General features: G+C 40.1%; 2 protein-coding genes across 2 annotated transcripts in view; one reads left to right on the forward strand and one right to left on the reverse strand.

The window, feature by feature from the left end:
* Window positions 1-27,530, forward strand: part of LOC115256758 (uncharacterized) — a 398,127-nt gene that overhangs the window by 207,713 nt on the left and 162,884 nt on the right. The window lies entirely within an intron of this gene.
* LOC109398866 (uncharacterized) overlaps window positions 18,138-27,530 on the reverse strand; it is a 37,966-nt gene continuing 28,573 nt past the window's right edge. The window contains exon 3 of the mRNA XM_062844554.1: window positions 18,138-26,589. Coding sequence (XP_062700538.1) covers window positions 18,792-26,582 — 7,791 coding nt within the window. The 5' untranslated portion in view covers window positions 26,583-26,589 and the 3' untranslated portion in view covers window positions 18,138-18,791. The remainder of the gene's footprint in view (window positions 26,590-27,530) is intronic.

A 27,530-nucleotide genomic window follows, 5' to 3' on the forward strand; every position in this document is an offset into this window, starting at 1 on the left:
TCTCTGAGTAGGGCAATTTAAAGGTGCGCTAGTGAAATATTTCTTTAGTAAGCGCCATCATGATGTCGAAACGAGTTTTTAGGTGGGAAAGTCACCGTCGATGCCGCTACTGAGCTTGTTTTTTTCTTTACACAAGATTTTCAAGCAATTTTGTTCGAGCATGTTCGTCTGTTCTCTGTGGTTCCACCAAGAGAATGTGTTGGTTTTACTTGTAAACATTAATTGAATTCTTGTTCAACTTGTTTATTACTGAAAATAATGAAACTAATTATCAATGGGTTGCTCAAATTTTGTTGCTGGATTAGTGAAATAATCATAAACATCTTGTTATTCAAGCAAATACAGCTCAGAATCTGAGTAGGAAAATTTAAAGGTGCGCTAGTGAAATATTTCTTCAGAAAGCGCCATCATGATGTCGAAACAAGTTTTTGAGTTGGAAAGTCACCGTCGATGTCGCTACTGAGCTTGTTTTTTCTTTACACAAGATTTTCAAGCAATTTTGTTCGAGCATGTTCGTCTGTTCTCTGTGCTTTTAGCGATTTTTCACGCATAGAAGCTAGCGCCACATTGGTCGATGCGGAGAGTAGGAAAACAGCCGATGCAGTTAATTCATTTTCATGAAATGACCATTTTTACGGATGTTCCGGATTTTCCGGTGAGCCAATAAGTGGCCACTTTGGTCCATAAGAGGATTCGATAATGGACTACCCGCTTTGCGCGCAGCCACAGTTGATCAGCAGAAGTAAATCAATTTAATTTTGTATGGCGAAATGCATCTTAACTTGAATTACTTGAAATACAAAGCTTTTCCCGAAAAAATATTTGGTAGGCTTAATAGTGGTCACCATTGTGCACAACCACTACCAAATATTTTTTCGAATAATGTGTTCCACTTCGAGAAATACGCCATTAGATGCTATTCGCCATACAATATTTTTGCGATTTACTTTTAGCGATTTTTCGCGCATAGAAGCTAGCGCCACATTGGTCGATGCGGAGAGTAGGAAAACAGCCGATGTAGTTTATTCATTAACTACGGTCTTAGACCAATAATTATGATTGTATTGGAAAAATAGCATAGTTCTAAAGGAATTTTTATGAAATGACAATTTTGCCTCCACCGAAAGGGGGAGGGGTTTCGCGGGGTGGCACCGAAAGCAAAAGTTAGTACAAACATTCCCCTTGAATAAAAGTCCAAGTTTTTGAGAACCGGTCAATGCACTGCTGAGAACGAGCAGTTTGGAAATTTTTGGTTCGTCCTGGTTCATTGATGGACGCATTTTTGTTACAATGAATTAACTACATCGGCTGTTTTCCTACTCTCCGCATCGACCAATGTGGCGCTAGCTTCTATGCGCGAAAAATCGCTAAAAGTAAATCGCAAAAATATTGTATGGCGATTACCATCTAAAGGCAAATTTCTCGAAGTGGAACACATTATTCGAAAAAATATTTGGTGGTGGTTGTGCACAATGGTGACCACTATTAAGCCAACCAGCTTAGCGCGCGCCCACAGTCGATCAGCAGGAGTAAATCCATTTTATTTTGTATGGCGAAAAGCATATAAACTCGAATTTCTCGAAATGGAAAGCTTTTACCACAGAGAACAGACGAACATGCTCGAACAAAATTGCTTTAAAATCTTGTGTAAAGAAAAAACAAGCTCAGTAGCGACATCGACGGTGACTTTCCCACTCAAAAACTTGTTTCGACGCCATGATGGCGCTTTCTGAAGAAATATTTCACTAGCGCACCTTTAAATTTTCCTACTCAGATTCTGAGCTATATTTGCTTAAATAACAAGATGTTTATGATTATTTCACTAATCTAGCAACAAAATTTGAGCAACCCATTGATATTTAGTTTCATTATTTTCAATAATAAACAAGTTGAACAAGAACTCAATTATTGTTTTCCAAGTAAAAACAACACATTCTCTTGGTGGAACTATACTAGGGTGCACACTTGGTGACACTAGCGCCAAAAGCTAAAACAACGGCAAATTTGTACCCCGATTCAAAATGTGACAGCGCCGCGTAATGGCCACATTCCCAGTTGTTTCAAAACAACCGTTGCAATGCTTTACACAACTGCACTACATGAGCTTGGACGTCTGTTCTCTGTGGTATTAGCGTCAATTTTGCGCAATGTAAACACTATTTAGCTGACAATAACATTAGCATGATAAATCTAGAAGCACAGATAACAGACGTTTATCTTCGCTTTCTGCCTTGTGTAAAACTTTGTAACGGGCATTTCGGAGTATGTGGTTATGCTCCCGTTGCGCGGCGCTAGCGTCCCATCACTTACATTGTTGTGTAGTCATTTTTGTTTCCAGTGCACGCCGTTTTTGGCCGTTTGGCGCTCGTGTCGCTTTGTGGGCTAGTGTATTTTAACGATGAACACTGCCATCGTGGGGTCAAATCGACTTTATATGTGGGGCAGTCTCCGTTGGTGGCGTTGAGGTGCACTTAAATCCTTTACACAGGATTTCGACGTATTTTTGTTCGAGCTTAAATGTCTGTTCTCTGTGCTAGAAGCTTCCGAATTTGGTGCTAAAACTAGTGAACAATAATAAGGATATTATTGCTGGTTGCTTTCAAACATGGATTTTTGATGCACTTCGTTTATTACACTATTTTTGTGCTCGGGCACGGTTGCCGACATAACTTTCAAAAATTCCACCTTTCACAAACTTTTTCCACGAATATAAACGCACAAACCTGCATAACTGGCCACCCGATAACAACTTTGGTGAGAAAAAAAGAGAGAAAGTCGAATCGAAGAGTTGTCAGATGGATGAGAATCAAAACAAAAGCGAGGAAGAATCAGGCGAATCACACACCACGTGCTAATCTGTGACATTTCTCAACGTCAAAATGCTGTCAGACAGGCCGGTTGCACTTATCGTCACACTTCTCAACCATCACACTTTCATACTGTGCAGTTCGATCACAGAGAACAGACGTCCAAGCTCATGTAGTGCAGTTGTGTAAAGCATTGCAACGGTTTTTTCACAGAGAACAGACGAACATGCTCGAACAAAATTGCTTTAAAATCTTGTGTAAAGAAAAAACAAGCTCAGTAGCGACATCGACGATGACTTTCCCACTCAAAAACTTGTTTCGACACCATGATGGCGCTTTCTGAAGAAATATTTCACTAGCGCACCTTTAAATTTTCCTACTCAGATTCTGAGTTGTATTTGCTTAAATAACAAGATGTTTATGATTATTTCACTAACCCAGCAATAAAATTTGAGCAATCCATTGGTAATTAGATTCATTATTTTTAATAAGAAACAAATTGAACAAGAATTCAATTATAGTTTTTCAAGTAAAACCAACACATTCTCTTTGTGGAACTATACTAACGTGCACACTTGGTGACACTAGCGCCAAAAGCTAAAACAACGGCAAATTTGTACCCCGATTCGAAATTTGACAGCGCCGCGTAATGGCCACATTCCCAGTTATTTGAAAACAACCGTTGCAATGCTTTACACAATAGTACTACATGAGCTTGGACGTCTGTTCTCTGTGGTTTTTTTAAATAACTGGGAATGTGGCCATTACGCGGCGCTGTCACATTTTGAATCGGGGTACAAATTTGCCGTTGTTTTAGCTTTTGGCGCTAGTGTCACCAAGTGTGCACGATAGTATAGTTCCACCAAGAAAATGTGTTGTTTTTACTTGGAAAACAATAATTGAGTTCTTGTTCAACTTGTTTCTTATTGAAAATAATGAAACTAATTATCAATGGGTTGCTCAAATTTTGTTGCTGGATGAGTGAAATAATCATAAACATCTTGTTATTTAAGCAAATATAGCTCAGAATTTGAGTAGGAAAATTTAAAGGTGCGCTAGTGAAATATTTCATCAGAAAGCGCCATCATGGTGTCGAAACAAGTTTTTGAGTGGGAAAGTCACCGTCGATGTCGCTACTGAGCTTGTTTTTTCTTTACACAAGATTTTCAAGCAATTTTGTTCGAGCATGTTCGTCTGTTCTCTATGGTTCGATTTGGTGTGAACAGTGCAATAGATTGTCTGACAGAATAATAATTATTATCATCATGTAAACCACGTATGTGGCAACCCTAATCCCACCTAATGCATCTGACAGGAGCCAACATCTATCGTGTATCCACAACGGAATGCTTTGTGGATACACAAATGTTTACATACAAGTTGTTGGATTCTGGCCTCGCACCCTGGTGATGCTAGCAGCTGTGCTAGCAGAATGGACTACCTGCTTGGCGCAAAGCCACAGTTGATCAGCAAGAGTAAATCAATTTAATTTTGTATGGCGAAAGAAAGCTTTTCTCGAAAAAATATTTGGTAGGCTTAATAGTGGTCATCATTGTGCACAACCACTACCAAATATTTTTTCGAATAATGTATTCCAAATCGAGAAATTTGCCTTTAGATGCTATTTGCCATACAATATTTTTGCGATTTACTTTTAGCGATTTTTCGCGCATGGAAGCTACCGCCAGTCGATGCGGAGAGTAGGAGAACAGCCGATGTAGTTAATCCATTGTGATGACATAAACCGAAAATGGAAAATATTTCATTACCGTCGTGCGGGGTGTCATTGGGCCAAAGTGGGGTGACATTGGGCCACTATCCCGCATGTTTAGAATAAGATGGGAATGCATATTGTGTGCTAAACCACAGAGAACAGACGTCTATCTTCGCTTTCTGCCTTGTGTAAAACTTTGTAACGGTCATATTAGAGTATGTGGTTATGCTCCCGTTGCGCGGCGCTAGCGTCTCACCACTTACATTGTTGTGTTGTCAAATTTGTTTCCAGTGCTCGCCATTTTTGGTCGTTTGGCGCAAGTGTCGCTTTGTGGGCTAGTGTATTTTAACGATGAACACTGCCATCGTGAGGTCAAATCGACTTTATAAGTGGGGCAGTCTCCGTTGGTGGCGTTGAGGTACACTTAAATCCTTTACACACGATTTCGACGTATTTTTGTTCGAGCTTAAATGTCTGTTCTCTGTGGCTAAACTACTAGAATACATAATTCTTAGATACTTTGCATTCACCGTCGGCTTCTCTGACTTATATTGAATCCGTGGGATCGATGGACCAATGTGACCCCCTAGGCCCAATGTCACCCCGAACGACGGTATTTTCTAATTTTATGGCAGCCAGCTCAGTGAGTGCTTTTTAGCGTGCACCGAGCACTTTGACATTTGCGGAGCAACTGCGGCGGTCGAAACCACCGCAACTCGTTGGATTTTTTTCTATTTTTCCGCAATGGACTACCCGCTTTGCGCGCAGCCACAGTTGATCAGCAGGAGTAAATCAATTTTATTGTGTATGGCGAAATGCATCTAAACTTGAATTACTTGAAATACAAAGCTTTCACCGAAAAAATATTTGGTAGGCTTAATAGTGGTCACCATTGTGCACAACCACTACCAAATATTTTTTCGAATAATGTGTTCCACTTTGAAGAATAGGGTCCTAAAATTAAAGACGAAATCTCGCTTATATTGAATAATACGATCAAGCATGGTATTCTAATCGGAATTGTACTCTACTCGAACTTGAAAAACAAAGGAATAATGCGAAAATTTGAAATAAGTAAAATGGTAAATAGTTCTACTTTGACATTTGAGGTCAACCTTGTGTGACTGAGCTCGACATTTTTCGCACTGGAATTTCAAAAATGTTCCTATCTGACATACACGGTGAAAAAAAAATCACTCAAAGTATGTGTTATAAGCTAGGGACGAGACAAAAGGCTAAAAAAATAAAAATTATATATTTTCAACTACCTACCTTGATACCTTGTTGGCTACAAAGTAACTTTACTCCAATGCCGAGCGTATAGTAGAGCACCATCTTCGTCGGTCTTGGGCGATGTTCCTCCAGTTTCCCCGAACGTGTAGGGATCGTAGATCTTCTTCAACCGCGTGCAGCCAGCGAGTTCGCGGCCGCCCACGAAGTCGCCTACCTCTACCGGGTTCTCGCTATTCTTTCTTCCGACATTCGCACTACGTGTCCAGCCCACTGAAGTCTGCCGTATTTTATACGTTTCACAATATTCGCATCTTCGTACACTTGGTACAACTCGTGATTCATGCGTCTGCGCCACACTCCATTTTCTTGTTTCCCACCGAGAATTGTCCGCAGCACTTTGCGCTCAAAAACTCCAAAAGCTTTTCGGTCTACCTCCTTTAACGTCCACGCTTCGTGACCGTAGAGGGCAACCGGAAGAATCAGCGTCTTATACAGAGCGAATTTTGTTTGCGTTTGCAAGTTACGGGACCTAAGCTGGCTACGCAATCCGTAAAAGGCCCTATTCGCAGCTGCAATACGCCTTTTCACTTCACGGGAAACGTCATTGTCACATGTCACAAGTGTTCCAAGATAAACAAATTCTTCAACAACTTCAAACACTTCCCCATCAATCACTACCTCAGCACTAACACCACTAGGCCTGCTTCTGTCTCTACCCGCTATCATGTACTTCGTCTTGGTAGAGTTAATCATCAAGCCTATCCTCGCTGTCTCTCTCTTCAGAGGAGCATAAGCTTCCTCCACTGCCCTACGATCGATGCCGATGAGATCAATATCGTCCGCAAAACCGAGGAGCATGTGCGACCGTGTGATGATAGAGCCATTCCTCTGCACGCCTGACCTCCTAATCGCTCCTTCGAGTGCAATGTTGAACAATAAATTTGAAAGAGCATCCCCCTGCTTCAATCCATCCAAGGTCACAAACGACGTAGACACTTCGTCCGCGATCCGGATACTTGATTTTGATCCATCCAGCGTTGCGCGTATCAGCCTAATTAGTTTCGCCGGAAAACCATGTTCTGACATTATCTGCCAAAGCTCATTTCTTTTCACTGAATCGTACGCTGCTTTAAAATCAATGAACAGATGGTGAGTCTGCAAGTTATATTCCCGAAATTTATCTAGGATCATCCGCAGGGTAAACATTTGATCCGTCGTTGATCGGCCCTCACGAAAACCAGCCTGGTATTCGCCGACGAAGGACTCCTCAAGAGGTCGCAGTCTGTTGAACAGGACACGCGACAGTATCTTATACGCCGAATTTAAAAGGGTAATCCCTCTGTAATGAATTAACTACATCGGCTGTTTTCCTACTCTCCGCATCGACCAATGTGCGCTAGCTTCTATGTGTGAAAAATCGCTAAAAGTAAATCGCAAAAATATTGTATGGCGAATACCATCTAAAGGCAAATTCTTCAAAGTGGAACACATTATTCGAAAAAATATTTGGTAGTGGTTGTGCACAATGGTGACCACTATTAAGCCTACCAAATATTTTTTCGGGAAAAGCTTTGTATTTCAAGTAATTTAAGTTTAGATGCATTTCGCCATACAAAATTAAATGGACTACCCGCTTTGCGCGCAGCCACAGTTGATCAGCAGGAGTAAATCAATTTAATTTTGTATGGCGAAATGCATCTAAACTCGAATTACTTGAAATAGAAAGCTTTTCCCGAAAACATATTTGGTAGCCTTAATAGTGGTCACCATTGTGCACAACCACTACCAAATATTTTTTCAAATAATGTATTCCACTTCGAGAAATTTGCCTTTAGATTGTATTCCCCATACAATATTTTTGCGATTTACTTTTAGCGATTTTTCGCGCATAGAAGCTAGCGCCACATTGGTCGATGCGGAGAGTAGGAAAACAGCCGATGTAGTTAATTCATTGATTTACTCCTGCTGATCAACTGTGGCTGCGCGCAAAGCGTGTAGTCCATTGGCACACTCCAGTCTGTGCCCTTTCTTGTAGATTGGGCATATGAGGCCATCCAACCAACTGGTGGGCAATTCTTCATCCTCCCAAATCTTTATAATAATCTGGTGGATTGATTAATGTAGCTGCTCGCTTCCGTGCTTAAGAAGTTCGACCGGGATCTCGTCCTTCCCAGCAGCCTTGCTGTTCTTCAGCTCCTTAAGGGCCTTTTTAACCTCATCCAGTGTTGGTGGTTCCACTGCTTGTCTGTCATCCATTATGTTAATCCTGTTCCTGGGTGCTCCTTTGCTGCTACCATTCAACAAATCTTCGAAGTGCTCCTTCCACCTGGCTGCCACCATTGTTTTGTCTGTCAGCAAATTTCCTTCCCGGTCATTGCACATGGCGGGCACTGGCGCAGTCTTGTGCCGCGCGCCATTGACAGTTGCATAAAATCTCCGCATATCGTTCCTGTCCATACTTTCCTGCGCTTCAGCAATAACACTCTCTTCGTGTTGCCGTTTTTTTCTGCGGTGGATTCGTTTCTCTTCTGCTCTTGCAACCCTGTACCGCTCTCTGTTCTGCCGGGTACCGGCCACTAGCATTCGACTTCTGGCGGCATTCTTTTCGTTCGTCGCTCGTTGGCAGTCCTCGTCAAACCAACCATTACGTTGGCGTCACTGAGCGGTACCAATCACCTCTTGCGCTGTTGTTGTCACTGCTTCGTGGATACTTCCCCATAAGCTGTTGACATCTCCAGATTCGTTGGTCTCTCCTATCCTCTCGTCTAGCTTCTGATGGTACTGTGCAGCAACCCCTTCGGCTGACAAGCGCTGGATATTGAAACGCATCGTCCTGTTGTTTCTTGAACTCGTGACGCTGGATAATCGCGCCCGAATTTTAGCGGCTACAAGATAATGATCCGAGTCGATGTTCGGGCCTCTGTAGGACCTCACATCTATGACGTCCGAGAAATGTCGCCCGTCGACCAGCACGTGGTCTATCTGGGAGCAAGTGTCACCACTCGGGTGTCGCCAGGTGCAGGGATGGCAAAAATACTTTTTTCTCTTTTCCGTTCATCGATACTGGCAGTAAAATAAAAACAAAACAACGGCAGCACCAATACCATCAGACGCCGCGCCGACGGCAGTCAAGCAGACGCTTGATGGTTTTCGCCTCCCCACGAAAATATTTATGAGCAGTCATGCTGAGGCGGGTGATTGCGAAAAATGTCAAATATTTTCAACTGTTAATAACTCACTTGTTTTAATAAATAATTTAAATCGATTTACAGAAATAGCTAGAGCACACTCCTAGCTTTGTGATGCATGTAAAGAAGTTTATCTAGAAGCGGTTTGAAACGCAGAAAAATGCGAAAACGGTAGAGACAGACATTTCCGTCGTCGTTGTGCTCGAGTACTGGCGCTCTCGCGCTTGGAAACCGTTTCGAGGAAGAAGGCTGCAGGAAAAAAAATGTTGTGACATTTATTTTTCGAACAGTTTGAGTTTGGCTGGGCCTATGATGTTCGTGTGGAAAAATGTCAAATGTACAACCGGTAACCGTTTTTTGCAGTACATTTCTCATCCCTGGCCAGGTGTGTTTTCGGATATTCTTACGTGCGAAGTAGGTACTGCTGATTGCCATCCCTCTAGCAGCAGCGAATGTCACAAGGCGCAGACCATTATCGTTGGTAACAGAATGAAGGCTTTCCGTTCCAATGACAGGCCGAAAGAAACTTTCTCTGCCGATCTGCGCATTTGCATCTCCGATGACTATTTTGACATCTTGTTTTGGGCACTCTCCGTAGGCCTTATCAAGGCTCTCATAGAACTCATCCTTCATGTCATCGGGTTTGTCGTTCGTTGGCGCATAGATGCTGATCAGGCTGTAGTTGAAGAACTTGCCCTTCATCCTCAACACACAGATTCGGTCGCTTATCGGTTTCCACCGAATAACTCGCTTCATCTGCTTCCCGATCACTACAAAGCCAACTCCGCGTTCTGCCTTATCGCCGCCGCTGTAGTAGATGTGGTACTTGAATGAAGTGTTGGCGATGGGATCCACCGCTCGGAATTCGCGTTCTCCAGTTTTGGGCCAGCGTATCTCCTGGATAGCGGCCACGTTAACGCCGACATTCCGCAGTTCACGAGCCAGGAGCCCAACACGTGCGGGTTCATTCAAAGTTCTCACGTTCCAAGATCCGACTTTCCAATCGTTGTCCTTTATTCGTTGCCGGGTCTGTTGCCGTTGAATCAATCCGTTTACTCTACTATTGCTTTTCTGGGTGTTTGAAGGTTTTCAGCAGGCTACCTTACCGGGGCCGCGCTGCCTACATTGCGTTGAAGGGGCTGCCTTCTTAGGTATAGCTGACGCAATACAGCATTTCATACTCAGCCGCTGGATGCCAGAACAGACGCTGTTTGAGCCGCACCTCCTTGGTGAACAGACGCTCGGATCGTACCTCCTCAATCTAGCTGAAGTCAGCAGGACAACAGTGCCCAGGCTGCACTACCAGCTAAGCACACAACTCTTAGCTGGCGGTCTTTGTCATCGTTTGACCCGTGGAAGCATGAGGTAGGAACTTGTGAGGACCAGAGCTATGTTGGACGCTCTCCTTATCGACTCACCGTTTTGCAGCCCATAATTTCAACTATGGTTAATAAAAACATCAAAAAATGAGTAAATATGTACTCTTGAACCATATATTGTGGTTAAAAACAAGAATCCCGATAGGACTTTAGGAGCCTATTTGCCTTTAGATGGTATTCGCCATACAATATTTTTGCGATTTACTTTAAGCGATTTTTTGCGCATAGAAGCTAGCGCCACATTGGTCGATGCGGAGAGTAGGAAAACAGCCGATGTAGTTAATTCATATTATTGAACGAACCATTTTTCCCACGCCTTTGACATGCCTATATCAATAACATGGAGTGACAGTAGATACACCAGGGGCCCAATGTCATTTGATCAACACATTCTGGGCCCGTTATAACAAAAGAGATGTTGACAACAATGCCTGCCACTGGGCTGATTTTTCCGCAACGGCGGCCTTGCAAATACCGAAAGCATGGATCTCGTCATCCAAACAACAAACAGAGCTGAAAAAGCAACGAGTAGTCTTGCTCATTCGCAGTAAACATTGAGTAGTATCACAGAGAACAGACGTCTATCTTCACTTTCTGGCTTGTGTAAAACTTTGTAACGGTCATTTCAAAGTGTGTGGTTATGCTCCCGTTGCGCGGCGCTAGCGTCCCATCACTTGCATTGTTGTGTTGTCAAATTTGTTTCCAGTGCTCGTCGTTTTTGGCCGTTTGGCGCTCGTGTCGCTTTGTGGGCTAGTATATTTTAACGATGAACACTGCCATCGTGGGGTCAAATCGACTTTTTATGTGGGGCAGTCTCCGTTGGTGGCGTTGAGGTACACTTAAATCCTTTACACACGATTTCGACGTATTTTTGTTCGAGCTTAAACGTCTGTTCTCTGTGGTAGTATTTTCGTTTTCGGGCATTTTGTGGATGACGAGATCGGTGCTCTCAAAAACGCGAGTCAAAAGTGTACCTGGACGCACTCCCATTTCACCTTAAGACTGAACATCACAAAGTGAAGAATTCCACCATATGGAGACTAATGCCGTTTTTCTTTTTTAACCTGGGTTGGAACTGGATTGGCGGAAAATGTGTAAACAAACAACGTCAAACAAACTTTAGTACAAGCGAAACCGAAATCGGGTTGGGGTTGAAACTGTGATCTGATCCAGTTCCAACCTGGGTTGGAACTGGATAATAAACAAAAACGGCATAATTCAAGAATGTCCTCGCGCCAGGTTGTGGTATTTCACTAAACAGAATTGAATAAGACTTTTACGCTTTTACTCAGCTTAATATTTATTATAAGACTTATAACCTGCCACAATTCTAAATACAATATAAATTCGCACAACAAAAAACTGCAGTACATACAGAGATGCTTAAACAAACACATAGATATTGCGCATTTAATATGAGATTTGAACGACTGCATAGTGCCTAACTATCAGCACGCTAAAACCGCTCAGCACCTAAAGCGTGTAAGACCTACTCATAAGTGCATAATTTCCAGACTACACTAAAAATGTGTATCCCTAACACATTCACAAAAACAGCTCGTACACTCTTCTAGATGCGAAATGTCGATATTTTTTTGATTACCAAGGTCACTAGTAAACCTAGCAAGATTGCCGTACAAAAATTTTAGCGAATTTCACGATTTTGTGGACGCAGGAGCTGTTTTTGTGAATGTGTAAGGGTTACACATTTTTGGTGTAGTCTGGAAATTATGCATTTTTGTGTTGAGCGGTCTGAGCGTGAGGTGACGGTCCCAAAAAAGTAGTATCAGAAGAGACGGTACCTACAAAACACCGTTACACATTTTTTTAAACATCATATCTACTTGAGTTTGCATCCAAATGTTCATTTTTTGTGTTTTTGGAACCTCTGCTTTAAAAAATGTCATACATAGACGTAGTAAGGAAAAATGATAAAAAGGAGCTATGAAAAGAGGAGCACTTGCTTCAAAACAAAAAACAGCGTTACACTTTTTTAATGGACTACCCGCTTTGCGCGCACCCACAGTTGATCAGCAGGAGTAAATCAATTTAATTTTGTATGGCGAAATGCATCTAAACTTGAATTGCTTGAAATAGAAAGCTTTTCCCGAAAAAATATTTGGTAGGCTTAATAGTGGTCACCATTGTACATAACCACTAAAAATATTTTTTCGAATAATGTATTCCACGTCGAGATATTTGCCTTTAGATGCTATTCGCCATACAATATTTTTGCGATTTACTTTTAGCGATTTTTCACACATAGAAGCTAGCGCCACATTGGTCGATGCGGAGAGTAGGAAAACAGACGATGCTTTTAATCCATTACATTATTCTCTCACCCTTAAAAACCGCCGTCGCTCATCTTATCTCATCTTGCTCGAAAAAAAATCAGACAGTTTTAGCAAGGGGAACACACTTAATTCAGATTGCCGGGATATCAGCATTTTTTCATTATTTTGCCGAGATTTGCACAGCCGAGCAATCAGCAAACAACAATTTTGCTGGGATCTCAGCAATTTTGACAGTTCAATGCTGAGATTCGGTAAACATTTTATTGAGAGTCCGCTTACAAACGTCACTTTTTGCTGCACGGAGAAAACAAGAAACCTAAAAATAAGTATTTTTTAACTCTAAATTGAGTAAACACGACGAACTGAAGAAGTAGGTGAATTTCGAACTGGCCACTGAGTAAATTTTACTCAACATTCGAGTTGTTGAACGGGAACTCAAATTTCAGTAAAATTACTAAATAAAAAGTTCGGCGATTGTTCAAATAAACGTATTTTGAAGTTTTTTTTTTCAAAACACATTTTTAAGTAAAATTTACCCACTATAGCAGTTCGGTGCAGGTACTCAAATTTAGGTACTATGCTAGTTAAAAGAAAACATTACTTGGAATACTGTATGCTTTCATGGCAAGGAATACTGTCAGGTTTCAAACTGGTTTCCGTTTTCGAACTGAACCCCCGAAATCTATCCATCACTGTTTTTTTTCTTTTTTTTATTTGCCCTTCTCTTATCCGACCTCTCTTCTTTCTTGCTCTCGAGCTCTCGCCGCGTCATCAGATGCTCAACATAGTGTTTGCAGAATCCTCCTATCGAAGTGTACACTGATGCAAAACGTCTCGTCGCATTAAAGCAATAAAGTTTATGATTATTAAGGAGAAACATCAGAGAATACCAATATGGCTGCCACAATGGCCGACTTGGTCCCCTACTCACGTTTTCAAGAGCAACAATCTTGAAAATTCGTAAACAAATGCGCTTGATATGGCAAAGCTGCCTCTTTTTGCAAGTGAGCAAAGCCAGAATAAACAAGTGCGGCTTGGTTCGATGCTTCGTTCGTCAGATTTGTGCCTCTAAAGTTTGTATGCAAAATGGACTACCCGCTTGGCGCACACCCACAGTTGATCAGCAGGAGTAAATCCATTTTATTTTGTATGGTGAAAAGCATCTAAACTTGAATTACTTGAAATAGAAAGCTTTTACTGAAAAAATATTTGGTAGGCTTAATAGCAGTCATCATTGTGCACAACCACTACCAAATATTTTTTTCGAATAATGTGTTCCACTTCGATAAACTTGCCTTTAGATGCTATTCGTCATACAATATTTTTGCGATTTACTTTTAGCGATTTTTCGCGCATTGGCCACATTGGTCGATGCGGAGAGTAGGAAAACAGCCGATGTAGTTAATTCATTGCAATAGGATTTCTTGATGTTTCACCTTAATATCCAATGCCAATTTCATATCTGTATCTGTTATCTATCCTACAGGTACAGACAGACAGACATTGTACTCAAATCGCAGTCATTGCACGACTTAACGGTCATTTTGAAAAAAAAAAAAGTGTGGTTCGAACTGTGCTCGCATGTCCCAGATAACACAAAGTCGTAAATGATGTTGAATAGGATGTTAAAGTGGAGGCCATATACACTACCCGCCATAAATATGGAATCGCATATTGCAACACTCATACTGAATATTGCAGCACCCTAAAAAGTTTGGCATCACCCTAAAATGTGATTATTTCAGGTCTTTGAGACACAAATCGCTTATGACCCCCCTTATTCCCTTTGGAAAAGCAAATCCTATCCTCAACCTAATGGACTACCTGCTTTGCGCGCATCCACAGTTGATCAGCAGGAGTAAATCAATTTAATTTTGTATGGCGAAAAGCATCTAAACTTGAATTACTTGAAATAGACAGCTTTTCCCGAAAAAATATTTGGTAGGCTTAATAGTGGTCACCATTGTGCACAACCACTACCAAATATTGTTTCGAATAATGTATTCCACTTCGAGATAATGGACTACCGGCAGGGAGTGCGTTCAATGTTGCTCAACAGGAGTAAAATCATTTAATTTTGTATGGCGAAAAGCATCTAAACTCGAATTTCTCGAAATGAAAAGCTTTTACCGAAAAAATATTTGGTAGGCACCAAACCGGTCATCATTGTGCACAACCGCTACCAAATATTTTTTTGAATAATGTGTTTCACTTCGAGAAATACGCCATTAGATGCTATTCGCCATACAATATTTTTGCGATTTACTTTTAGCGATCTTTCGCGCATAGAAGCTAGCGCCACATTGGTCGATGCGGAGAGTAGGAAAACAGCCGTTGTAGTTAATTCATTGGCTTTAAGTTTACTCCATTTTTTCTCCTTATTTTGGGTGATGCCAAACTTTTTGGGTGCTGCAATACTGAGTGTTGCAACGATTCCATATTATTGGCGGGTAGTGTACATACCTGCTTCCATTTAACTGCGTGTAAAGTGCACGCATATAGCCTCCACTTTAACATCCTATTCAACATCATATGCGATCGTGTGTTGACTGGGGTGTCATGGTACCGCTGCAGTGCCTACATAACATCTCAATGAATGAATTAATTGCATCGGCTGTTTTCCTACTCTCCGCATCGACCAATGTGGCGCTAGCTTCTATGGAACACATTATTCAAAAAAATATTTGGTAGGGGATCCCGAGCAAAGTCTGATAGCAAATTGAAAACTAATTTTGATGTTATGATATTGCAAATTTTGATAACTCAGGTTGTTGTCGTTTTGGTCGTTTTAACGGTTAAAACATCAAAAATGAGAGCAGAAAAATGTTCCTGTGACAGCAAATTGAAAACAATTCCTGCTATCGATGATAGCAAATGGACTACCCGCTTTGCGCGCACCCACAGTTGATCAGCAGGAGTAAATTCATTTTATTTTGTATGGTGAAAAGCATCTAAACTTGAATTACTTGAAATAGAAAGCTTTCACTGAAAAAATATTTGGTAGACCTAATAGTAGTCACCATTGTGCACAACCAGTACCAAATATGTTTTTGAATAATGTATTCCACTTCGATAAATTTGCCTTTAGATGCTATTCGCCATAAAATATTTTTGCGATTTACTTTTAGCGATTTTTCGCGCATAGAAGCTAGCGCCACATTGGTCGATGCGGAGAGTAGGAAAACAGTCGTTGTAGTTACACTGAAGTTTTTTTTTACGACGGTAATGGTCCCGCGTAAAAAAAAACCGCGTAAAAAAAAACCGCGTTATTTCAAGACCCGTCGTAAAAAAAAACCGCGTTATTTCAAGACCCGTCGTAAAAAAAAACCGCGTTATTTCAAAAAACGTCGTAAAAAAAGTCAAGTCACGTTAGATGTGGTGCTGACTATTTTACGCGTGTTTTTGAAAAAACGCGGATTTTTTTACGAAGGTTTTTGAAATAACGCGGTTTTTTTTACGACGGGTCTTGAAATAACGCGGTTTTTTTTAGGACGGACCGCGTAAAAAAAACCGCGTAAAAAAAAACTTCAGTGTAATTCATTACGGACGATTTTTCAATCTAGTGTGCATTTCAAATTGGTTCTTGAATTCGTTCTCTCCCTATCTCGATGGTCCCTTCAATATCGAGATGTAGAGAGTCAACTTATTACTTTGCCCACTACGTGTTGCTGAAGTGCTTATTCTTCTCCGCACATAAGATCAAAGATTTTGGCCTGAAAAATCGATACTGTTTGTGGGACTCCCACATTTTTTAACTGCAAGTCCGGTAAGTGCAACACATTTGCAGTTATCGTACCGCTATCCGTCAAAATGGTGCGCCACGTTAGCCCAAATGAACTTTTGAATGAATTTTGCGTTCATTCAACGTCAATGGACTACCTGCTTTGCGCGCAGCCACACCCGAGCAGGAATGAATAACTGACACATAACTGGAGCATACCAAAGTCAGGTATTATACCAAAACCAGGTATTGGTCGGTTGTCCAGGTATTGAAAATAACTTATTTTGGTATTTTGTAGGTATTGATAGAATACCTCAACGAGTTATTATTTTGGTTTTGAGGACTGATTGAGGTATTATTCAATTATGGAAAAATCACTATTTGTATGGAAAAATCACCGATTATTATTGAGGTATTACCATACCTGAAGTCATTATTCGCGTGTTATGCACAGGAAACACATCAGTTATTATTTTAGGTATTTTACCTCTTATGCAGGGCTTCCTAATACCTCATTCAGGTTGTAGGTATTCGGTTTTCCATACCTGAGTTTGTTATTCCTCAGCTATTTTCTCCTGCTCGGGCAGTTGATCAGCAGGAGTAAATCAATTTAATTTTGTAAGACGAAAAGCATCAAAACTTGAATTATTTGAAATAGAAAGCTTTTCACGAAAATATATTTGATAGGCTTAATAGTGGTCACCATTGTGCACAACCACTACCAAATATTTTTTCGAATAATGTATTCCACTGCGAGAAATTTGCCATTAGATCCCGCTTTGGATGCTATTCGCCATAAAATATTTTTGCGATTTACTTTTAGCGATTTTTCGCGCATAGAAGCTAGCGCCACATTGGTCGATGCGGAGAGTAGGAAAACAGCCGATGCAGTTAATTCAATGTGAGTTTTTGATTGATTGCAAGCTAATTAAGAGCTACAATATGCACTAACCCAAATTAAGTTGCGACATTTCTAAGTAGGTAAATAGTTATTTATGCAACAAGTTGCAAAATGATGATTTTTTCAGCACGAGTTGGATAAATACGACGAGTGCTGAAAAAATCGAGTTTTGCAACGCGTTGCATACAACATTTTTTGCAATTACGAAAAATACTCGCTCCGGATAATCTATATAGCTACACATACATGAAATCAAGAGGTACCACGTGGGAGCATCCATGCGCACCGGCGCAGTTTTTTGTTCGATCAGGTAGGCTATGGTGTTGAAGGTGCCACACATTTTCAAGCTCCGTCGTCGTCGTCGTCAATCAGCAACATAAGAAGGAGCAAAAGTAGCTTCAGCTGCTGCTTCTGCACCTGATCGACGGTCCGAATCGAATCGTTAATAGTCCTGATTTGGATTCGAGCTGCTAATTGGACGTAGGAGCAACAGGTTTATCTACGGATATCGCGGTAGTGGGCAAAATGTATGTGATGGCAAAAGTGCCGAAAAGTGCTACTTTTCAGCACTCTTAAGAGTGCCGAAAAGTAGTACTTTTCGGCACCTTTGCTTTAGTGGAGAAAAGTAGGCCGTTTTATCGTTGCAACCGCGAGTGAAAAGTAGGGTAATAAGCAACGTAATTGCAAAAAATCAATTTTCGCACCGCCGGTCACTTCGGATTTCAATCAAAAACATAATAGGGTATTGGCGAGGGTATTGGTTCCCTTGTCCCTTCTTAAGCATGTGGCTCCCATTTTCATCCTACGAAAAACAAAGGATTGAAGCGCTGTTTGTTTTGTTTCTTATTTTTGTATTTTTTGTTGGAAGTGAGCACCCATGAAAACAAAAAGAACGGAATCAATCAGTGTCGTAATCGCTTGTTTTCGAATAGGATGAATATGGGAGTGTGAGATTAATGATGGAGCACATACCCTATCATCATCCACATTGTTGTCACTTCGTAAAATGGCTCATAGACACCAGCTCCAGCTCGACCTTTGAGAAGGGACATACGATGCCGTCTGAAATACTTCTTTTCAGATAACCAGATGTCCACTCTTCCCGAGAAGGAAATTTCGTGGAAAATGTCCTATATGGAAAATTTCAAGCAATCGGTCAGCAGACCGGAGAGCTTTCCTATTCGCGACTACGAAGTTAAAAGAGATTCCAATTCTTTGTCGCACTAATGAAAAACCTCGTAAGGAACTGTCAGAATGTGCGAGAAAAAGAAAGCAAAAAATATTTCCCTCTCGTTTTTTCTCACGTAAACCTTCACGCACATTCTGCAACTTCGAGTCGCGAATAGGCCTTGTGAGCCGACCTGAATGGCATGGTACACAAATTACGTAACGCTAAAATCAGCGATTTCAGACTCCATCTTTCCCCCTTTGCATGAAAACCAACAATACCAACAACGGCAATAGGTGCCGTTCTCAAATGCCGAACTGTATTCAACATAATCGAAATTGGATCCTTTATCAAGAAGTAAATCCACAACATCGCAGTGGTCTTTTTCAGCACTTACATGGAGAGCTGTCGTTAGTCAGGGCTTCAATGATGGCACCTCTTCCAATCAATGTCTCCACTACATCTTTGTGACCATTTCGGCATGCCAAAAATAGTGGTGTCACATTATATTCATCAACAGCGTTTACGTTTGCACCTTTTTCTAGCAGAAAAGCAACAATATCGCAGTAACCTTTGGAAGCACTTATATGAAGAGCTGTCCATTTACTGTGGGTCAATGCTTCTATGTTGGCACCTCTTCTGATCAATGTTTCTACAATTACACTATGACCATTTTGACATGCCAAATGATGCGGTGAGCACTTTCCAGTATCAACAGCGTTTACATTTGCACCATTATCAAGCAGTAAATCTACAATATCGCAATGACCATTTGAGGCACTTAGATGAAGAGCGACCCTGTTACAATCAGCCAAAGCCTCAATGTTGGCTCCTTTTTCGATCAATATCTCCACAACATCTGCATGGCCTTTATTGCATGCCCAGTGAAGCGGTGTCCATTTATCTATTTCAAAAGCATTAATATTTGCACTATCTCCAAGGAGTAAATCAAAATTGACGCAGTTACGCTTGGAACCGCTTCCATGAAGAGCAGTTAATTTGTTGTGATGCATTTCGTCAATACTGGAACCTTTTTCAATCAATTCTTTTACAACATCTTTGTGACCACTCTGGCACGCCAAATAAAGTGGCGACACATTATTTTCATCAACAGCGTTTACGTTTGCACCTTTCTCTAACAGAAGAGCGACAATATCGCGGTAACCTTTTGAAGCACTTATGTGAAGGGCTGTCCGCTTACTGTGGCTCAATGCATTAATGTTGGCTCTTTTTTTGACCAATGTCTCCACAACTTCTTTATGACCATTTTCGCATGCCCAGTGAAGTGGTGTCCATTTTTCCACATCAAAGGCATCTACGTTCGCACCTTTATCGAGTAATAAATCTACAATACCGCAGTGACCATTTGAGGCACTTAGATGAAGAGCTGTCAAGTTATAGTCATTCAAGGACTCATTGTTGGCTTCTCTTCCGATCAAAAACTCCACAACATTTTTATGGCCATTTTTGCAAGCCCATTGAAGCGGTGTCCATTGTTCTATATAAAAATCCTTCATGCTTGAAGCTTCACCAAATAGTATATCTGAATTGATGCAATTACGCTTAGAATCGCTTCTATAAAAATCAGTAAGTTTGTTGTGATGCACTACGTTAAGACTGGCACCTTTTTCAATTAATGCCTGCATCACATTCTTGTGACCACTCTGGCATGCCAAATAGAGTGGCGTCACGTTATCTTCATCAACAGCATTTATGTTTGCACCTTTCTCCAACAGAAAAACAACAATATTGCAGTGACCTTTGGAAGCACTCACATGAAGAGCTGTCTGTTTGCTGTGAGTCAATGCTTCTATGTTGGCACCTCCTCTGATCAATACCTCCACAACATCTTTATGACCATTTTGACATGCCAAATGATGCGGCGTCTTCTTTTCTGTATCAACAACGTTTACGTTTGCACCGTTATCAAGTAGTAAATCTACAATATCGCAGTGACCATTTGATGCACTTAGATGAAGAGCGGCCCTGTTATAACCAGTCAATGCCTCAATGTTGGCGCCTCTTTGTATTAATATTTCCACCACATCTTTATGGCCTTTCCTGCATGCCCAGTGAAGCGGTGTCCATTTATCTATTTCAAAAGCCTTCATATTTGCATCTTTACCAAGTAGTGAATCTAAATTGACGCAGTTACGCTTGGAATCGCTTCCATGAAGAGCAATAAGTTTATTGTGATGCATTTCATTGAAACTTGCACCTCTTTCAATCAATGCCTTCACTACATCTTTATGATCACTCTGGCATGCCAAATAGAGTGGCGACACATTATCTTCATCAATAGCATTAACGTTTGCACCTCTCTCTAACAGAAAAGCAACAATATCACAGTAACCTTTGGAAGCACTTACATGAAGAGCTGTCCGTTTACTGTGGGTCAATGCGTTAATGTTGGCTCCTCTTTCGATCAATACATCCACAACCTCTTTATGACCTTTTGCACATGCCCAATGAAGCGGTGTCCATTTTTCTATATCGAAAGCGTTTACGTTTGCGCCTTTATCGAGTAGAAAATCTACAATACCGCAGTGACCATTTGAAGCACTAAGATGAAGAGGGGCCCAGTTATAGTCAGTCAATGCTTCAATGTTGGCTCCACCTTCGAACAACAAGTTTACAACGTCTCTATTGCCTTTCTTGCAAGCCCAGTGAAGCGGCGTCCATTTTTCTATATCAAAAGCATTCACGTTTGCACTGTTATCGACTAGTAAATTTACAATATCGCAATGACCTTTAGAAGCACTTATATGAAGACCTGTCCGATTACCGTGAGTCAATGTGTTAATATTGGCGCCTTTTCTAATCAATGCCTCCACAACCTCTGTATGATCGTTTTGACATGCCAAATGAAGCGGCGTCCATTTTTCGTAATCAAAAGCGTTTACGTTTGCACCTTTATCAAGTAGTAAATCTACAATATCGCAGTGACCATTTGAAGCACTTAGATGAAGAGCTGTCCAGTTATAGTAATCCAAAGCTTCAATGTTTGCTCCCCTTCGGAGCAATATCTCCACAACATCTTTATGGCCTTTCTTACATGCCCAATGAAGCGGTGTCCATTTAGCTATTTTAAAAGCTTCCTTATTTGCAGCTTCTCCTATTTGTGAATCTAAATTGACGTAGATTCGCATAGGATCATTTCTATGAAGAGTGGTAAATTTATTAAGAAACATTTCGTTAACACTTGCGCCTTTTTTAATCAATGCCTTCACTATATTTTTATGGCCATTCTGACTTGCCAAATGAAGTGGCGTCACATTATCATCATCAACAGCATTAGCGTTTGCACCTTTCTCTAGCAGAAAAACAACAATATCGCAGTAACCTTTGGAAGCACTTAAATGAAGAGCTGTCCGTTTACTGTTAGTCAAAGCGTTAATGTTGGCTCCTCTTTTGAGCAATGCTTCTACTACCTCTCTATGACCATTCTCGCATGCCAAATGATACGGAGTTTTGTTTTCTACATCAACAGCGCTTACTTTTGCGCCTCTATCAAGTAGAAAATCTATAATAACGCGTTGACCCTTGGAAGCACTTACATGAAGTGCTGTCCTTTTATTGTTGGTCAATGCGTCGAAATTGGCACCTTTTCTAAGCAATGCCTCCACAACTTTTTTATGGCCGTTCTGGCATGCCCAATGAAGCGGCGTCCATTTATCTATTTCAACAGCATTTATGTTTGCACCTTTATCAAGTAGTATATTTACAATATCGTCGTAACCTTTAGAAGCACTTACATGAAGAGCTGTCCATTTCTTACGACTCAATGCGCCAATGTTGGCACCTCTTCTAATCAAAATTTTTACTACATCTTTGTGACCATTCTGGCATGCCGAATGAAGCGGTGTATCTATTTCAACTACGTTGACGTTTGCACCTTTATCAAGCAGTAAATCAACAATATCGCTGTGACCTTCGGCAGAACTTTCGTGGAGTGCTGTCCTTCTATTGTGAGTCAATGCGTCAATGTTGGCACCTCTTCTGATTAATATTTCCACAACGTCTCTGTGGCCTTTCTGGCAAGCCAAATAAAGTGGCGTAATATCAGTTTTAAAAACTGCGTCTACGTTTGCACCTTTCTTGAGCAGTAAATCCACAATAACGAAATGACCTTTGGAAGCACTCACATGAAGTGCTGTCCATTTCTTTTGAGTCAATGCGTTCATGTTGGCTCCTCTTCTGAGCAACGTCTCCACAACTTCTTTATGACCATTTAGGCATGCACAATAAAGCGGCGTCATTTTCTTTATTTCAACAGCGTTTACGTTGGCACCTTTATCAAGAAGTAATTCTACAATAACGGAGTGACCTTTGGAGGCACTCACATGAAGAGCTGTCCATTTATTGTGAGTGGAAATGTCAACGTAGGCACTTCTTCTAATCAAAGTGTTCACTACGTCTTTGTGCCCATTTTGGCATGCCAAATAGAGCGGAGTTACATTATCTCCATCAACAGCGTTTATGTTTGCACCTTTATCAAGCAGCAGCTCAACAACAAGGCGGTGACCTGCCGATGCACTAAGGTGTAAAGCTGTGTGTCCTGATTTATTCAGTGCATTAACATTTGCGCCATCGTTTACCAATCTTTTTATTTTTTGAACCATTCCTTCCTGAGCTGCAACGTGGATCAGAGGATCAACTACACTTGTTGCAAAGTCAGCAAGTTTGGGAAATTTGCTGATTAGCATTTCTTTTACTGAATTATGGCCGTAACGAACAGCTATCTGAAATGGAATGCCGATTATATTGCTCAAAGGAATTTTTTTGTTCAAATGATCAATTAAAACTATTACAACTTCTTTATGCCCTTGTGCCGCAGCTAGGTGTAGAGCAGTTTTGCCCTCGTTTGTCTGTATATCGAGCTGTGCACCTCTCTGTATTAACATTTTTGTCATATCGGCATCACCATTATTACAGGAAATATGAAGTGCATTCCATTTGTTGTTGTTTAAGGAGTTCACGTCAATGCCTTTGTCGATCAAAAGTGCGGTAATAGCAGTTTGTTTGTGATGAACTGCGTAATGCAGAGCTGACCATCCCTCTGTGTTGCGAATGTTAATGTCAGCACCTTTTCGTAGAAGTAACTGAACTAAACTTCTATGTCCATATATTACGGCTGAATGAAGAGAAGCTATTCCATTATCATACCTAACATCTGGATGAACTTTACATTCATCGATCAAATAGGAACAAATTTTGTCACTGCCACTTTCGATGGCAACGTGGAGCATTTTGGCCTCCCGTGGCCTAAACAGAAATATTTTTGAAAGCACATATTTCAACAACTCTACAGCATTACTTTCACAAGCCCAGAAAACAACATCCTTTGAAACAAATGACGTCTCTTGGGCGATTTCTGACACAAACAACTTGAAATTATTTTCAATTATTTTTATAAAAAACTTTCTCACCCCCGTAAAGTAAGACAAAACATTTTTGACAATGTTTTTTAAGTAAACGAAATCGTTCCATAGAAAGGTTGCAACAAAATACTCAGCGTATGAGTGATGAGAAAACAAAACTTTATCGTTAACAAAATTCAGTAGAATGGATTTATCGAACTGATGTTGATGATTTTCCTTAATATAGTCACGTTTTTTCGAGTATTTTGGATTTTTGAAAACAAATTTAAGCTCGGCAACGTCCAGAAATTCTATTGCCAGTAGTTGATGGTCAAGATAAAACCCTTCAAAAATTTGTTTGTTTGGATCAACTTTTCCAATTCCATTGCATGCATCTTCGATCTTAACATATAAACATTTTTCTATAAAAATCTCATAAATATGCTCAATTTCTAAAAACTCTTTTTCCAAAAAGTTTGTTTCACTCTCTTTGTCGATCATACTAGTTTCTTTGAATTGCTCAAACCGTTGTTTGTAAACTTCCGCCATCATTTTAACTATCAATGGAACTCTGCACAAGCTATAAAATTTGTCTACCAAGAACTTCGAGTATGAATTGAATTTGGAATTGGAATCACATTCATTGTTTGCTTTCCAAGATTTGGCAAGGTAGTCAATAATATTTTTACTGTTAAACGGTTCTAGTGTAAAATATCCGACATGAAACTTGTGTTTCTTGAAAAAGCTCTTTAATGATTTTTTCTCATGATTTCGAACACTTATAACAAGTTGAATACGTTTCGATTTTAATAATAGTTCAAATAGATTGTTTATTCTATTTCTATTTCTCTCATGAATTTCATCATACCCATCAAATAGAATTGTAATGCGATCATCAGACCTATTGTTCAAAACGTTACGTATCAGGTCGACATTCTTGTCAGATAATCCAGAATTGAGAACATCCAATGATAATTTATTTACTAACATTTCCTTAGAATCTTGTATTCTGTTCAAGTAAATCAAGAATACTGCACCTGATTTCAGCTTTTGATGTTCAAGGGCAACGTATTGAAGAAGTTCTGTTTTGCCTATTCCAGGATCCGCCGTCAAAACTAAACACTGATAATGTTCAAATCTCAACTTCAGATTCTCTGCAAACTGAATATCGGTAATTTTCTCGTTTGTTCGGTCAGGAAGTGAAACTCTATCAAACATTTTACAATTATTTTCCGAACTATCATAATCAAGTGAAACCAATCTTCCTGAACTAAGATCTAACTCAGATTGTTTGTTTCCATTGAATTTTGAATCTTTTAAATACTCCAGTGTGTCGATGTCATCTTTTTCAAATATAAGCACTCTATTAATATATAACCGATTCGCATCATTCAATTTCGGAGACGAATCTACAATTTTTGACTGTAACTTGTTGTAATACTGTGTGACAAAATGTTTTTTCAGGTATGGTTTGGAATTACCTTGTTGACGTTTCAGCGTTGCTTCAAAATGATCATTCAAATCTTTCACCGCATTTTTATCATCGTATTGTGTAAGCTTACCAAAAACATCAGGTCGCAACCACATTCTCATCCATGAGTTCAATTCTTCGATAATGAAGGGTTCCAACTCATCCGGTTGATGCACTGACAATGTGAGTAGCTCAAAAAACTCTCTCACATCAGACGACTCCGCATAAAGTAATACCAAATGATGTTTGTGCCGCGAATCCTTTCCATCGAATAGTTTTTGCTTCGTTGTAACCACTTCATTCATGCCACTGAGTTCATCCTTCAACATGTTATACAATTCAGCTTTACAAACGATATCACTATGGAATGTGTCTTTGATTGCTAGCAGACCATTTGCAGTCGTTGTCAGGATCAAAGCTAGAAGATGTTCGTACTTTTTTAAATAATCGGATATAATTCCGCTACGGAAAAGTTTCACGATGTCTTCAGCCAGGTGCTTGATGTCCTTGCCTTCCACTGATAGCGTATTTGGAGAATCATGTTTTGTTTCTTCGAAGTTGAGTTCTGGTGGTATAACAATAGGATTTAAATTGTGTAGTTCTGACTGAAGCCTTTTGTACAATTCAGACATGAAAATCAGTGATTCGTTGAAGGTATCTTTGAATCTTATTTGGCAGTTATCCGATTCTTTCAAAACATCTTTTAAACATTCTTTGTACTTTAGCAGCTGATCTGTAATGATTCCTTTAGTGAATAGTTGTTTGAGAGCGTCTTTCAGGGAATAGAAATCCTTGTTAGTGTATTCCATGATTGATTGTATTGTAGATTCTGTCGGTATGAGTGATTTTTGCGTAGCACCTTCGGATGTAAAGCGAAGATATTCATCTACATATCGATCCTTGATCACCAAGCAATCTTCTGCGGTCTTTAACTTTTCGTCCAGTTTTTTGTTGGTGAACAACAGGAAGTTGGTTTTTCCTTTGAACCTGTTCCGAACTGTCATGTAGGAATTGAAATATTTGTACAAACTAAAATCTCCTTTCTCCCGATTCGTTTTTGGGAGCAAGCCGTTGAGATCTATCTTTGAATCTTTTCCGTCGGAATGTTTTGATTGCAGAAAAGTCCATTGTTTGGCTATTTTATCATACAGCGCTACGTCGTCAAACTTATCAGCGCATGTCAGCTCATAAGCTAAGCGGAAATTCTTTCCTTCTCGTGTTAACCTTAGCAAAAGTACTAGCGCCAGTTGCTTTTGGTAAACTTCGCCGTGAGTTCCAGACTTGATGCTGCTTTCGTACCTCTCTTCAGTTTCCGGATCAATGATATGGCGCTTTGAGTATGCCATTTGTGATCTGAAATAGAGAACAATAATTGCTAAATAGAAAGAAATAAATTGAATATTTTAAGCTTATTTGCTAAGAGGTTGGTCACTCGACACAATGTGGCCACACAGTGGTCCAGATTTGAAAATACCTGGCAAAAATTTCCAAATCATAGTAGTCTGCTAGTTTTAGCCTAAATGAATGTGTTGGAACATGATTTAGCACTCAATTTCATTTTAATGACATTTTCAATATTTGTCGATTTCTTCGAACGAAATCCAAACAAAATGGATGTTTTTCATACAATTTGACTATGTGTATCATCATGGCGCTATTGTTTGCATTTTTCTTAACCGATTCTGCATACATAAACGAGCATTTGAACGGAATATCCACGCGGGGAGTAGCGGGGAGCGATTTGTAAGACACTTTGAACTCGTACTAACGACATGCAATGACAATTTTGAAGCCAAAAGTGTTATTTTGATGTCTTGTTCCATTGCAGTTGTATATCAGACAAGAACTTACAAATAAACCTAAGAAAGCAATTATATTAAGGTATCCCGGGGCAAGTGGGACCTAAAAAATGCTAATTTGGTTATGTCATGCCAAAAATTTCAGAACACAAATTCTTCAATAATTACAATGGACCCAAAAGACGATGTTGGTATATTTGTACTTATTAACGTGCATTAAAATTGTTTCAAAATTTTTACATTCCATATATTATGCATATAATGAAAAGTGTAGCAGATCTTCATTTACTGCGTTTCACGGGGCAAGTGGGACCTATTCAGAGTTTTTGTTCAAAGGGCTTAATATAAGTTGCAACAAATAAGGTAACATAAATCATAAATCTCTTATATGAATGACGATGTTTAGAGATTTAAATAACAAGAGGTTTATGGTATCATGCATTAATTACGTAACACATAAGAAATCGGTGGGGAAAAAAATTAAATCAACTCTAG

This window comes from Aedes albopictus, chromosome 1 (assembly GCF_035046485.1).
Source record: "Aedes albopictus strain Foshan chromosome 1, AalbF5, whole genome shotgun sequence".
In the NCBI taxonomy this organism is placed as follows: domain Eukaryota; kingdom Metazoa; phylum Arthropoda; class Insecta; order Diptera; family Culicidae; genus Aedes; species Aedes albopictus.